This window comes from Argiope bruennichi, chromosome 3, assembly GCF_947563725.1.
Source record: "Argiope bruennichi chromosome 3, qqArgBrue1.1, whole genome shotgun sequence".
NCBI classification, from domain to species: Eukaryota; Metazoa; Arthropoda; class Arachnida; order Araneae; family Araneidae; genus Argiope; species Argiope bruennichi.
In genome coordinates, this window is record NC_079153.1 from 113875887 (window position 1) to 113891226 (window position 15340).

Consider the following 15340-nt stretch of genomic DNA (forward strand, 5'->3'; position numbering starts at 1 on the left):
TTAAAATTCTTACTAAAATTTCACAAAAAATCGTTCAAAAATGCGCATTTCCGCGCTGTAAAGTATATATGTGCCAAATTTGGTAACCTTATATCAAATGGTCAAGTATGTAGATCTTTTAATACACACACCTACACGCAGAGAAAAAGAACTGCGCACACACACACGCACATAAAGAGGGAGTTTTATAATTTTTGGAGATAAAGATTAGAAGAGATTAATTCAAACTTAAGTAACCCGTAAACGTAAGCAGTAAGTAAATAAAGTAAGAGAACGTAAGTAACGTAATGATTTAATATGCTGCGGAGGTTTAAAAGTGACATCACTAATATGACGTACGAGCTGCCGTCTATCAGAAGAAATGTGTATGATTGTTACTGTATTAAATCGAGCCACATGAACTATTGTAATTTATACTTTAGATGAAAACGCAACATCTGTGTAAATTCTCCAATTTGTCTCCCCTTCGTCGTGGAACGTTTCCTATCGAAAGGTGGAAAATGAACAAAAATGGGATATATTTTATGTATATGCAAGTTTACCTTTCGGCAATAAGTCTGAGAAAATTTTATGTTCAGGAGGCAGTCACGAAAAAGGATTATCTGAGGTTACGCGAAGATTAAGAAAGAAAAATGAAGACGTATTTTAACATTTCTGTCAGAAATTGTTACCATTCCTATTTCTCATGTTGCACAATATGGGAGTTAGAAGTTTTTTTTTTCTAATCGGTATATCATAAACATCTCTCTTTTGTATAGTTAGTTAAACGCATATAAAAACTCATTTTTAGAAATTTGATGCTGCAGAGTTTTAATATGAGGTGGTATTTGTTAATGTATTATTATATATTGGTAATCATTTCGTTGGATTGCTTTTCATCGATTAATTCATTGCCTGCAATATCGAATGAAAATATAAATGCAATAAAAGATGGAATCTATAGGTAAGTTTTGCAATTGAGAGCTTATTATTTTTTGAAGAAAATTATTATTGAGCTTTTTACTAAATATAAGACAAATTTGAATAATCTTGCTGCTTGGAATTATCGATAGTTTTCAAATCCTGCATGATTTTCCTTTATAGGAAAAGAAAGGTCTTTGTACTTCTGTGAAAGTTCCTCTAAGGCTAAAATTAATATTCTGAACATAATTCATAAAGCGCATCATTAATTACAAGTCAAATGCATACATGGAATTATTTCATAATTTGCTGTTTTAAGGCAACGGAATTAATCTTAACTCTTATAAAAAGAATATTTTTGAAGTATATTTTAAGTATTAGTAAACGATCTCTCTTATTGCAAATTACAACGAAGTAGATAAATAGTTCTTATGTTGTAATTAAAGATTTATCAAGTTATAGCATATATATTACTAATATACAAAATAGCATTTTATGAATACAAATGCAAAAAATAAAATATTTATATATTTATATATATCACTATTTATAGAATATAGTACATTTATATTTTATTATTGTTTAAAAATTTCAATGTATAATATAAATTAAAAATTCTTACTTCTTAAACACATCTTTGAGGATGGAATATTATTTTATACATTTTTTTTCTTATATAAATGGTTCAAAATTAAGAAATTTAAGAGCTCTTGATATTAAAGCTTTTGATTATTTTAGCTCTAAAAACGTAAATTTGAAATGAAATAAATAATTGTTTATAAAATATTGTTTATTTAACCGAATAAATATAATGATCACGAATACAAATACAAGAGACTGACTTCTTACATCTAAATTAAATATATTACATTCATTAAAACATATTAACAGTAGTTAAAAGAAATTATTAATTAACTAGAAAAAATATACTAAATAACGGATACAGGATTTTATAATTTTTACGCTTTTTCATAAAATGATCATTTATTTTAAAAGAACCGAACTTCATATTTTTTTTAATAAATAAAATGCATGATTTAATAATTAAAATACGTTGTGAACAATTAATAGTCATTATTTCAGATTTTTATGATTAGTGTTAGATCGAAATTTTTATCGAAATTAGATCGAAGATTTCATTGTAAAATGTGTCATAAAATTTTGAAATATTAATTTTTGTATCATATTGCCAAAAAATGATAGATTTCGCTTCAATTTTCTAAAAAAATAATTTAAATCAAAAATTATAAATTGTTTTAAAAATACAGCTTTACTTTAAACAGGCTCAAGTATTTTCCTGCAATATTTTAGCTCATTGGATAAAAAAAAAATATTTAAAAAATAAATTAACAAGCATTTGAGAAAAATTTAATGCAGATTTAAAGAATAGATGTACCAGTTTTTTAAAAAAGATCTGTAGAAAAATGTTTTAAAAGAAAGTATTGCTATTTTACTTAAGTATTTAAGTGTTCAAATATTTTCGAGAAAGGCATTATTTAAGAAATCATAAAATGTATTACGTGATTTGAAATATTTTAATTTAATGTGAAAAAAGAAAACAATAACAGTTCATTCAACAAGCATCACACAATTCTATAGTTTTTTAAAAGAGAAATTACTCTATGAAGACCGATTATAAGAATTCCTCAATATATTAAATAAACGGTTTGTTTTCCTCTGTCAAGAGGCCTAACTAAAATATAATCTTTGGCAGGGTCTGGCTTATTATAGAAGGGAATATACTTGTTCAAGGTCTTTGAAGGAGTGTTCCTCAATCATGAATCTGTGGGACATCGAAGATATTTAAAAAGTCGAAACGCAGATCTGTTTAATATATGAAACTTATGTGATAAGAGAGGTGATAGAAACAAACAAACAAAAAAAAGTTAATCAATTTTCTTTGGCTCCGTTCAACGCTTGTAAATCAATATGAGACTGATTGTCTCAAAGAATTAGAGTTGGTCTGTGTTTAGTAACTCAGTCTTTACAAAGAACTACAGAAATTCTGCAAATCCAGGCCAATCACTTACTCAGATTTATCTGCAGAATTTGCATTTCCTTGAAGTGCGTTAGAAAGTAATCAATGTCTAAAATTATTCCAAAATTATCCAATTTCCGCATTTTGTATATCGCTGGACAGGATAAACAAATTTGTAGTATCAAATGCAAGGGCCATAAATGTAGTGTTGGATATGAATATCCTATTCTCTTTTACGCATGCGCCGTTAGGTATTGATTTCCACAAAATAAATTGAAAAGAAAGAAGGTGGCGATGTTTACATTTAATTAGGCAATGAAGGAATTCCTTACTTTAGCAGAATTAGATGGCATAACAATTGTGATTAATACCTGAAATTGATCTAGGCACATGAACAAAGAAATACACAGATTTCTAATTAAAATAAAATTTGTATGCCTCAAATCGAAAAGCAGAAAAAAGAAAAGGAAAGAAAATTCATTACCAGACGAAGATCAAAGCATAACAATGCATACCAGAAATACGTTCTTCTTTATGCATATCACCACTTTGTGGACTAAGATAGTTCAAAGTTGATAGTTTCTGTTCCTGAAACGAACAATAACTGTGTTTGCTTGTTAATGAACAAAATAGCTCCAAAATGAATTAGGCGAATAATATTTGACATATTATGTCCACCAAAATTGTTATTTAAATTCAATTTCGAGCAAACTCCATTAACAAGAAATTTTTTTGCTCCTCAGTATACATGTGAATAAATAACTTAAAGAAACTTTTTTTTGAAAATATTGAAATAGAATATTGTCATGGAAAATACTAAAGTATACATAAGTTCAAAACTTTAGCAAGTTCGGATACAAGTTTAAAATTGAAGGTCTTTGAAAACATTCTTTACACATATGATACAAATCAAGTGAAATAGAAATATGTAAAAAGCAGTATATTTACATTGTGGATAATAAGAATTCCTGTTGATTTGTTGTGGAAATTTTTAAAAGAACAAGAACAACCAAAACCCTATTAATAATATATAACTCTGAGGCAATCTTAAGTGGAATAGCAATCAGTTTCATTAACATAACATTAATTTACATTTTTTTTTTAAATTTTCAACAGAGATATTAGAGCATCTTTAAAGAATGAGCGATACTCTGGTCCCAAAGTAGCCATTGAGACTTCTTCGTTAGATTGTCCATCTTCTACTCCAGCAGACTGTGGTATAAATTTACTAGACGAAACTCCAAATGTAGCTATAGAAAGTGAAGTGTATTTGATAGATGGAATGTTAAAAGGAGGATTTGAGGGACTAACAACAACTCCAGACCCCTTTGTGATAGAAGAACACCACGAGAGTCATTTTTTCATTTATCCAGGTAGTATTGCAATGCAGATGATATTGTTTGCTGTTATCCTTTTTAAAATTCAGATGAATCTCTCAGCATGTATCTCTAACTAATTTCTCTTCATTTTAATGAAATAATGAGGCAAGAAGTAATAAATCATTTAAAATGAAATTCAATTCACTAGTAAATTTCAAATATATCTCTTTGAAATAAAAGTATTTTAGATATTATAAAACAAAATTTTTCTTAAAAATTGTTTAATTTTTCTAAAAATTTTACTATCAAATTTTTTTAAAGTTATTGTTTATTTAAATTAACTATTTTAATAAGACTGCTATTAACTATAATAATCAGACTTTGTAATAAATTTTCCACTCTCTTCTTTATGTGTTAGTTTTGATATTTCGCACCCTTGTGTGTTCTCAATGTTAGAATATCATTTTAATACTCTAGAAATTTCTTTCTAACTAAACGATTGATTTAATTAAACATTGGTCTGTATGAACGGAGCTCTCTGATAGCGATTTTAAGAACAATATTTATTCGAATAGTGCATAATATTACATAGTGTATTCTATCTCTCGCTGTCTCTTTATATAGTCTGCCAGGAGGAGGACAGAAACGAATTTTAAATGAAAGTGTAGAGGAAGTCACTATTGCAATGGTCGAAAAAGTTTTCTGTTACCAATGTTCTTCGAAAAGAGCTCGATTGATGTTACATGATTTGTTTGTTTCTTGTTTTACGGTTAGTAAGGTTCTGCGAAAAAATTAGATTTGAATCTCTACGATTTCTGGTAATGAAGAATTTTTGATTGAATCCGTATGGTGAAAATGTACGGATTCAATCGTAAAGAATAACACACCATGCTGCTGTAATTCTTCAAGAAACACTTCGCTGTTGAACATGTTAGAACACTCTCTGAATGCGTGATTGATCCAAACTAAAGAGAAATAAATTTATTTATTTTCAGGAATAAATGCTGGATATATGAAAGATTTGAGTGGCTATGCTGTTGCTTTAGCATTATCTCTGTTCTTGACGACTTAAATCAGTGCAAATATACACGTCAAGCAATATTTCGAGATACATCCCTTTCACATTTTTTAAAATTCTAACACTGCATTCTGCTTGTTAGCCATTTGCTATTGGTTGAATTTCACTCTGTTGCAAACCGTTCTCAGTTGGTTGAATTTTGTACAACAGATTACGTTCTCAAAAATATAATTTTCTGTTATGAGCCCTATATATAGCAAATGATAATTGGTTCTTGATTGCATTATTTTCTCCATTTGTTTGTAGTTGACAGAAATATCTTTTAAACAGTGGCAATGATATATTGAAGCTGCAATTGTTTCATCTTATTTTTGGATCATTACAGTATGCCAAGTTATAGTAGTACAAATCAACTTTCAGGGACTCATTTTTCTTCCTGAAAATGATGCTGATAAGTATACAAGAAGCAAAAATAAAACTCAAGACCACTATCAGTCATATTTATTAGAAACTAAAAAAAAAACTTTTTTTTCTTATTAAATCATAAATAATTTATTACCTGGCATAAAAAAAAGCCTTTTAAGAATGGTATGACAAGGAACCATCGCCTGTAAAACAGTTTTAACATTTAAAAAAACTTTTAAATTCTTTTATGAGCACTTCATTTGTTTCATTGCATTTGGTAGATCTAGTAATAATAGTCTCTGCACTAACTGACATCAGTCATTCTCAAAGATATTACTTGATTAAATTTCTTATCATTATAAGATACTTTCAGGAACGAAATGGTGTGGCTCTGGCAACATTGCAGTCAGTTATGATGACTTGGGCGATGAAGAAGAGACGGACAAATGCTGCAGGATCCATGATTCCTGTGAAGACTACATGTTAGGTGGAGAAACAAAATTTAATCTGACTAACAAGTCATCATTTACAAGGTAATTATTCATAAAAACCGCTTGGAGCACAATTTTGAAATAATTTTAATTATTCTAAATGACCAAGACCGATAATTTCATTCATAATTGTCAGCCTCGGAAACGGTTAACGGGAATTTTTGAACTGTTATTCTCAAGTCCAAATGGAGACATAAAAAGGGGTAGCGGAAAGTTTCAGTTTATTCCAGTTTCAACTTCTTTCAGATCGTTAAAATTTGTAAACAAAATTCTTGGAAATAATCAGGCCGCTATATTATTGTACTTGCAAAGTAATTATTTTTGGGTAAATTTAAGCAAAATTGGGATCTAAATCTTTTTCAATTTATAGCCTGTTGCAAGGATTTAAAGTAGTGCCGCACTTTTAATTTAAGCAATACCGGAAAGAACGCTCTGATCTGGGTATTATTATTGCGTGTATGGGGGGGGGGGTGCGCTTTGATATGGAGGGCAAACAGATTACTATGGATTTTTTTTAAATCCATATTTATATTATCTTTTAGATACAGATATTAAGTAATAAAATCAAAAGCGAAACAACGGTAGTTTGCTGTTAATATTTCATATTTTAATTATTTAATCATGCATTAATATAGCATATATTATATTATTCAAAACCCGAATATAATGAAAATGGAATAGAATAATTATTTAAAAATTATTTTAATCTATAATTATACTAAAGCAATTTCAACAGAAACTTTCTACATGGATAAACATAGCGCGGTTTTGATGTGTTGGCAGTCGACCCTCTGCTTCAGATATATGAATGCATTTAAGTAGAAAATAGAGAGAAAATTGTCGATAAATAATGGGGTTGTATTAAATACGATTGTGTTAAATTTGGAACATTTGTTTCCCCTTATTCTCTACGAAATCCCACTAGATGGCACCTCAAACACATCGATGACAAATTGCTATAAAGTAAACAGATTCTCTCTTCCCTGATGAGTATAATAATGGTATACGATTAAGTTCCCTCCTCTCTGTTGATGTGCCGTTCCATTTAAATGAAAGGTGTAGGTTGCACCGTAATGAGGGCCATTTTGAATCTACTTTAATTCTTTGTCAATTGTTCTGGAGGCCTATCATTAAAAATTTCGCGAACTTTAAGGAAAAGGGGATGAGGGAGGTTCAAATGTATTTACCTTTTTCGTAGTGTTTTGGACGAATTTAAAATAATGAAGGGGTAAAAAGCAGTTAGGTCTATCGAAGTTTGATCTACTTCGTTCTTCTAATTTATTAAAACAAACTCATCTGATACCACACAATTTTTAAGTCACACCAATCAACTCGTCAGTGGAAGGTTATAATATAGAATTTTTTTATTTTTTATTTTGTAGAATCAAAGCATAATACCTCATTTTTTAACCCTTTCATAACACAGTTTCTCAAGAACTATTAATGTTTTTGATATGAAATAACAAACATACGTGCAAGGTTAGGGATAAGACGAAAATTGTGTTGTGCCCCCATTTCAGTTTTATTCCAAGTTTTTCAGAAAATTTGAAAAACCTTTGATTGGAGCATATTTTTGCGGTATATAAATTCAGCGCAGGCAATGCTGTCTTTATTTTTTTAATAAAACGTAGAAAAAAGCTTAGATATTCAAAGCCACCAAAAACAGTACTTTCCGATGGAGAGACATCTTTTTTTCAAAAAAATAAGGGAAGCGAAATTTTATCATATGTCTCTTTAAAATTTAAAAAGTTGGAGCTGTGAGATAAAAGATGGTTAAAACTCCAAACAAGTTCGTGTAGAAGCCATCCGCTAGAAGAGGTTGAAAATAATGGGATTTAAGGTGTACGTACACACTTTAAACTTCGAAAATCATTCAAAATATCGAATATATTTTATTGCTTCAAAATGTTCTTTGATCCTTTATCTTTCAAACGATACCAAGATGTTATCAATATTCGGAATATTTCTTGAGTTATAATTATTTTTCTTGAGGTACTTTCACTAAAAACTCTAGTTTCCGTTATTTTTAAACTCATTTTATGAAGAATGATATTTTTCCACTATGTTGCTTCATTCAAACAATCGTAACTCAACAAGAAATGAACCAAATACAGTTATTTATATATCAAAATAATCTGTATGAAATAGCGGATGTTTTGTGCCTCAATCAAAGTTATATTTAGAGAAGTAAATTTTTAATAGCTATTTAAAAGTTAAAATGACAGAAAAAATCTCGCTTTTTCTATTCATCGTTAATGAAAAAGTTAGTAAAAAAAAACTATATATTTTTATAATTTGATTGAGGCAGACAACATGAAGACTAATATAAGGCATAATTTCCAACTAGAATTGTGTGTCTGTACAAATTAGAATCTAAGATATCATGTTTCAAAAAATAGGCTAATTAGCTCATAAATATTATTTATTTAATTAATAATTAGTGTAATATGGTTTTTTTTCTCACTGAAATGAGTTTAAACATATATTAATAACCTACTGTGAAAAAACTGAATTTTTAAAGTTAAAGTTTTAAAAAAATCTTCTAGTGTGTACGTACACCTTAAATTACCAATTATATTCCATAAAGTGTTAATATTATTTTAATATTTTATAATTAATTCATAGATTTTGTAATTTTTTCAAACTTATTTATTTGTAAAAGCTGAAGAATCTATGAAAAGGCAAAGAAAAACGAATTTTTCAAATCTCAGCATTAAATACTAAATCCGTTTAGTTGGAAATCCGCAATTGCACCGTAGAAAACTGTCACCTTAATATTAAATAAAAATACTATCGTATGCGCAACGCATACGTCAACCACTGTACAAAAATTCGCAAGTTAAATATCTTTGTTTTTATGATAGTCTAATCAGCAAATGCAAACTTTTTCTCTGATTACCACTCAGTACATCTTAATAAAACATTGTTTCTCAAGTATATTGTGATATTTTCTTTCGAAAATGCAATCTTCTTATTATCCATTTTATACAAAAATTATATTTTTCTTCATATAACTTCCAATTTTCATGGAATATTTAAAAATTTAACTTTGTTTATCTAAATTTATTGGTTCTATCATCAACATATTTTTAGATCAGTCCCCCCCCCCGATACGATAAAGCTTTGAAATTTTGCTGAAAACAATATAGTATTTTAATATTTTTAGATTAACTATCAGTTATAATTATATAGACAAATTATAATTAAGTTTTAAATTAAAACAAATGAATGTCTAAAGCGAATTTTGAAAAAAAGAATTCAATTTCCACAATAGTTTTAGTAATAAATATAAATTGAATACTAAAAATTGAAAATTATAAAAATAAAAATTTTAATTTTTAATTCGCTGTTAAAAATGTGCTTCTGAAAAAAAAAAAGAAAAGAAAAAAAAAAAGAAAGAGAAAAACTCACCCCATTAAGTTTTTAAATACAGGGAAATCATCCATTTCGCTATCAAGCTCTTTACATTTTTTAAAAGTATATACAAAATGTTGCTTAGAATGTGTTATGTTTTCATTTCATTTAACAGTTTGAGCTGCGAGTGTGATGAGAAATTAAACGAATGCTTGAGACAAGCCAATACGCGTACTTCGAATTTAATCGGAACCCTATATTTCAACATTCTTTCAAGGAAATGCTTCACCTTTGATCATCCCCAAAAGTGCAAGACACAAGTAACGTAAGTATTTACATATTTATCAAACATTAAAGATAAATATTTAACAACTAAAAAAAAACTAATTTCAAAAAGTCCTAAATGACAACCTCTGAAAGTCAAACTTAATACTCTATTTCGATTGATGTATAAATAAATTGATTCAAAAGCTGGATGATCTGAAATTTAGACAGTATATCTTATTGATAGTAACTAGCTGCCTTCGATGACCATTTGTTCCTGCACCATATTAACAGTATTGATTAAGTCATCTCAACCAACTTTAATGACTTATGTCCCATAACCGCCAATAAAACTCTTATTTTAAATTATATATGCACAATAAACAAAGTCCATTTTGAATGGTCAGCTATGCTTTGAAAAAAATCAGTGAAGATGTTGAAGCAGAGGGATCTCTCGTCTTTTTATAATTTAACTTCTGTGTGAAAACAAGTGAAAAATCATCTCACTGCTGTACCAACACCTTTCTGAATCTCAACGATATTCAACTGGAATTTTATAAAAAATATAATTTTTGTATAAATGGAATTTTTGTATAAAATGTCATTATATCTGGTTTAGAATTAATGAAAAAGATAAGTGACGTATATATATAGGATATTCTTCAGTATATTCATATTTCATAACTCATCAATTAAAAAATTATTTGCTTCAATTACTCATATTCCCTAACGTATTCAAAGCATTTTCTTTTAATATTAGGTCATGATAAAACAGTGTCACTAATTTTTTAAAATTTAGTATGACTTAATTGAAAAAATATATATGCTATAAGAAAAAGCATATGGAAAGTTTTGGATTCCTTAATAAATCATTCATATCTTCCGAATATACACGCTATATTTTTATAAAAATAAAATTTGAAATAAAAAGAATTATGAAAGAAATTATGAAAATAAAAAGTTGTTAATCATTATCAGCTTTTTGTGTAACGAGCTGAGCCCCAAAATTTCCTTCATTAGCTTTTGGTTGGAACTCCTAAATGCTCTAGTGACCGAAACTTCGCAGTAAAATGTAAGTTGAAATCTATTATTGATATGATTGAAATTCAAGAACACTATACCTAGCTTTTTAAAAAAATTTGAAAAAAAAAAAAAAAGCTTAAATCCGAAAGTTTCACGCTTTTATCGGATAGTGCATTTAAAATAATTGGCAAAACGAAGGAAACGTTTCTACAACTCAGCCTAATCTCTTCCTTTCTCAAATTTTTATTGTATATGAAAGCTTATGATTCCTATGTACGTCACTAAATATTAATTGTTTGATCTACACCACCCTCTGAGTTTTCCAAAAATATAAAAAGAAACCCCACTTCACTATTCATTCTGAATGGCTAAAAAGCCTTGACAGAGTACTCTGTTATTTTCTATGAAAGGTAATGCCCCCCCCCCTTCCAGATATCTGCCACTACTTTTCCTTTTAGACAAAATTATTAAAATCTCCATTCTTGCTCATTTTCTGTGGATAAGAGCCTTAAATCTCCCAAATACAATCACTATAGCAACCATTTTGTTAATTTTTGTTTTAAATGGAAGCATTATCTCCAAAGATACGCTACAAATGATTACTTATCACAACCACCCTCGATTTTCGAAATAATTCTCTAAACAACACTTTGATGCAGTCCGCTGCCTCAACATTAACAACTGGGTCTGATTCATACATTTATATTTTCTGAATTATATTTTTGAAATTAATCATTGATTAAATAGAAGATTAAGAGTGATAATATAATTAAAAATCATTATGTATGCATATATATTCCACATTTTCTCCTAAACAACTAAATTGAATTGAATTAAAATTTGCACACTTTATTTAAGAAAGTAAAAAGAATACTGCGAATTTTTAAAATTGCAAACATAAATTAAATAATCAATCGGTTTACAATTAATCGAAATTCTGTTATTTTTTGCAGTAACTTCGGAGCTAACTATCCACAAAAAATAGAAATTATTTTAAAACACCAAAATTTTACTTTTTTAATGATATCGATTTCATTTAAGTGCAATTTTCACTTCTGTTTTGTCATTTTTTCAAACTTTAATAAATGATTGAAGAAAGTAAACCGTTTTGAAATAAATAATTTAATCCATATTCAATTGATAGGAGACGATAAGACTTTCATTTATATAATCTTTATTTTTTGGCATTTTGTGTTATTTTTTGAATATTTTTATGTTTTTAAATAAATCTAAAGTTTATTCATTAAAAATAAAATTGCAAACGATAGAAATATTTTGTGTATTATAATATTTTATCCAACATTAGCTTTTGTATCTGATTAAATTATTTAAAACATATTTGTTTATGGACGTGTTGGGTTTCTGTCGAATACTGATATTTAAATACAGTCTTACTTTTTCGCATAATTAATATTTTGATGCCACAAATATTGATGAATAAACAATGTTTTAATGAAGTTTTAGTGATAATTTTCTAAACCATAAGTTTAAAGCAAGTATAAAAAAAAATGGAAATTTCGTTTATTAAGTTCCTTTCGTTAGGCTAACTCTGGTATCTATTTAGGCTCCTGAAGTAAGTACAATAGTTAGATACTTACTTCCTCTTCTAAGAAGGATTTTGAACAAGGATTATGATATGATTCAGTTAGAAATACAAAATGATAAAATCTCCATATAAAAGTTCAAAACTGTTTTTGTACGAATAAGTAATAAATGATAAAACTTTAGGGCATATTTTTGAAACGGAATTAAAATATTCAAGAGGAATTGCCTGTCAAATGCAAACAGATGAGGTCACTGATTATTGCCAATCTCTATCAATATATTATTGCTGGTTTTACTACGTATTGTAATTATTTATTTCAAAAATATGATTTATGTTATCTGTTTTCTAGGCTTCTGAAACTTTGTTCAGAATATGAGCCAGATACATTTGCTGAAAAGATCTACCAGTGGACATCACCTAAGAAGTTCAAGACACTATGAATTTTTAAAGAATGTTTTTTTTTCTAGTTATAAAAGCGGTGGACAAAATAAATTTTATTTATCTTTTTTTTAATTATGATATAGTCACAGATGCGATTTAAAAATGTGCTGACTGAAAATTGGTGGCCAATATTTTCAGATATTTGATTTAAATTCATGTAAAAAATGGAGTGCATCTGTTTGATAAAACCTGTTGATAATACTGATGTTGATATACATCTTTTTGATAAAAGAAAAAAAATGTTTGGAAATTTTATTGATATTTGTTCTGTGAGGATCATAACTTAGAAAACTTGCAACGGAAAAATCACTTTAAATAGAAAAGTCTCGTAAGAATTTACCAAATACAGGAAAGGTTTCAGCTGAAGAGAGACAATGACTTACTATAGGGTAAGAAAAATGCGATTATTAGAAAATATCAGTGCTAGCTTTAGATGTTTCGGGACCTAACTAGAAACAACAATTTTAATTTTTAAGAATCTAAGAATTTAAAGTAAAGGGAAAAACCAGTAGAACCATTGTCTCCTTAGATTTCATCGTAGACTAATTAATATAATATAATTTCATCGTAGACTAATTAATTAATATATATTAATATTTCTTCTGCAAATATGAAGCACTTCATTGTGCTTCATATTTGCAGAAGAAAACCACACTATGCATTTTTTAACATTTGATCAAAAATTGGATACACATCTATGATTTGGGTGTCAATATTACATATCAAATTTTATTCGTTTAAATATTTGTAATTTTGGGTTACAGTGCACGTTTCCATGAATAGTAAACGGGCAGGCAATAAAATCTTCGATACATGAAGACAAAAATTTCAGGCTTGTCTTCAATTTTGATGTTCAAGCCATAAGATAATTTTCCAGTTTTCGAATTATTGTGTTCACACACTCATGGACAGATATATAGAGTATCTTTGCCTGATTTTATCTAAAATTTGGTTGAAATTACAATTTTCGTGTTATGATCGAAATACAATTCCTTAATCCACATGGTTATGAATAATTATCTCCATAGATAAGCAGACATAATTTTGATAATTGTTTCGAAATTGGGGAAGTATGAAATGTACAAATTTATCAAAATACCAATATGATACGCTCTTAAACTTAATTTAGAACTTTTTGGTAAAATGACCCATGACATGACATGAGTGCTTTTATTGCTTATCTTAGTAAATCTTCGAATTTAGCAATAAGTAGAAACTGCACAATGTGTGATCGCTTAGTTGCAAGGCCTTATTACAAGAAATTGATGCTATCCAATAGCCACAGTACTCTTGAAAATATGAAAAAAAAAAAATTCCGATAGAAACAATTGCAATTTTCCAAGAAGTAATTCAGTATGCTATCTATTACCTTTCAAGTAAATTCCCTCCCCTCCCACCTTCTTTATTATGCACAATTTTATAATTTCGCGTTCAAGTGAAATGCCAATTCATTCTGACCAGCGGCTTTAAATATACAGCGTTTCGAAAACGTAATTTCAGTTATAATCATCTTATACAATTGAAACAAAAAAGAGGTAATAAACACAATTTATGGAATTTACACAACAATTTTTTCGCATGTAAAATGCATAACAAAAATGGATTTCATATCAATCTATCTCTTGTTATAAAAATGTATCGACTTTATTTTTTCTTCTGAAACATCATCTATCTTGAATAAGAGCATAGAATTATGTCAAAACATTTTAATAAAAGAGCAGACGAAGAAAAATAAGCACAGGATTGCAATTTACTGTATTTGTATAGTGACAGGGAGTTTCGTTGTACATTCAATATTTGTTTTTTTATACATTTTTCATCATTCATATTCAACTAATAAACAAAATATTGCATAAAAGAGCTTTATATTTAATTGTTTATATAAATATTTACGACTGACAAATGAAATATGTATTTAAATTCTTCCCATAAGAACAGAAATTAATGCTTAATTATTATCGTATTTTAACTTGTTGAAGGATAATTTTCAGTTTTTGCAGTTTTCTAATTACTTTATCAACAGATATTTGAAAAACAGGCTGATTTCAGCAACATCCTGATTCATTTGGTTATTATTTCAACTATTTGAATATTATTTCGTTTTACGTTAATTACTTCCTTTGAACATAAAATATCAAATTTTGCATTCATTTTACTAATAATGCTATTCTCCCAATTTTTTTTAGCAATTACTTAGGAGAAACACTCCAATTCCAACACGAATTCAAAAAATATATATTTATATATATAATAATTTTGCAACTAAGGTAAAAAAGATAAAAGTATATACGATATTAGATATATATTAAAAGACTTGCCATTACCCGCGATTTCGTTCGCTTGGAAATTTTGATGTGCATGTATGAGAATTGACGGTCTGATCAAAATGTAAAATGTTATCAAACCGTATCATTATAGTGTTGTTGAAAGCAAAGTCTGATATGATATAATAAAGAAACTTGTAACTGATTGAGAAAGGTCTACGGGAAAATTTCAACATTTATTTTTATTCTAATACCATAATGTATACAACATTAAGCCCTGGGATTTGTTGATCGTCATTGTAAAAGCCAACTTTAAAAGAAATTGCAACCTCTTGAA

At 28.0% G+C, this 15340-nt stretch overlaps 1 protein-coding gene across 2 annotated transcripts; it reads left to right on the plus strand.

Annotated features, from left to right (window-relative positions):
* Positions 1-462: 462 nt before the first annotated feature.
* On the plus strand, positions 463-13231 carry LOC129963598 (uncharacterized). 2 transcript variants are annotated; one of them, XM_056078067.1, is made up of 5 exons: positions 473-943; positions 3995-4251; positions 5994-6153; positions 9641-9790; positions 12648-13219. In XM_056078067.1, the coding sequence occupies exons 1-5, from the start codon at positions 798-800 to the stop codon at positions 12736-12738; spliced, it is 804 nt and encodes a 267-aa protein (XP_055934042.1). In that variant the 5' UTR covers positions 473-797; the 3' UTR covers positions 12739-13219. The 2 variants fall into 2 exon arrangements, with proteins under 2 accessions (XP_055934043.1, XP_055934042.1); XM_056078068.1 differs by lacking the exon at positions 9641-9790 and having other exon boundaries at positions 463-943; positions 12648-13231.
* The last annotated feature ends 2109 nt before the right edge of the window (positions 13232-15340 follow it).

Excerpts from the sequence above, each read along its gene's own strand:
- LOC129963598 (XM_056078067.1), top strand. The coding sequence starts at position 798 with ATGCTGCAGAGTTTTAATATGAGGTGGTATTTGTTAATGTATTATTAT. Across the intron at positions 4,252-5,993 it reads TCATTTTTTCATTTATCCAG|GAACGAAATGGTGTGGCTCT; the intron begins GTAGTATTGCAA and ends AGATACTTTCAG. Across the intron at positions 9,791-12,647 it reads AAGTGCAAGACACAAGTAAC|GCTTCTGAAACTTTGTTCAG; the intron begins GTAAGTATTTAC and ends TCTGTTTTCTAG.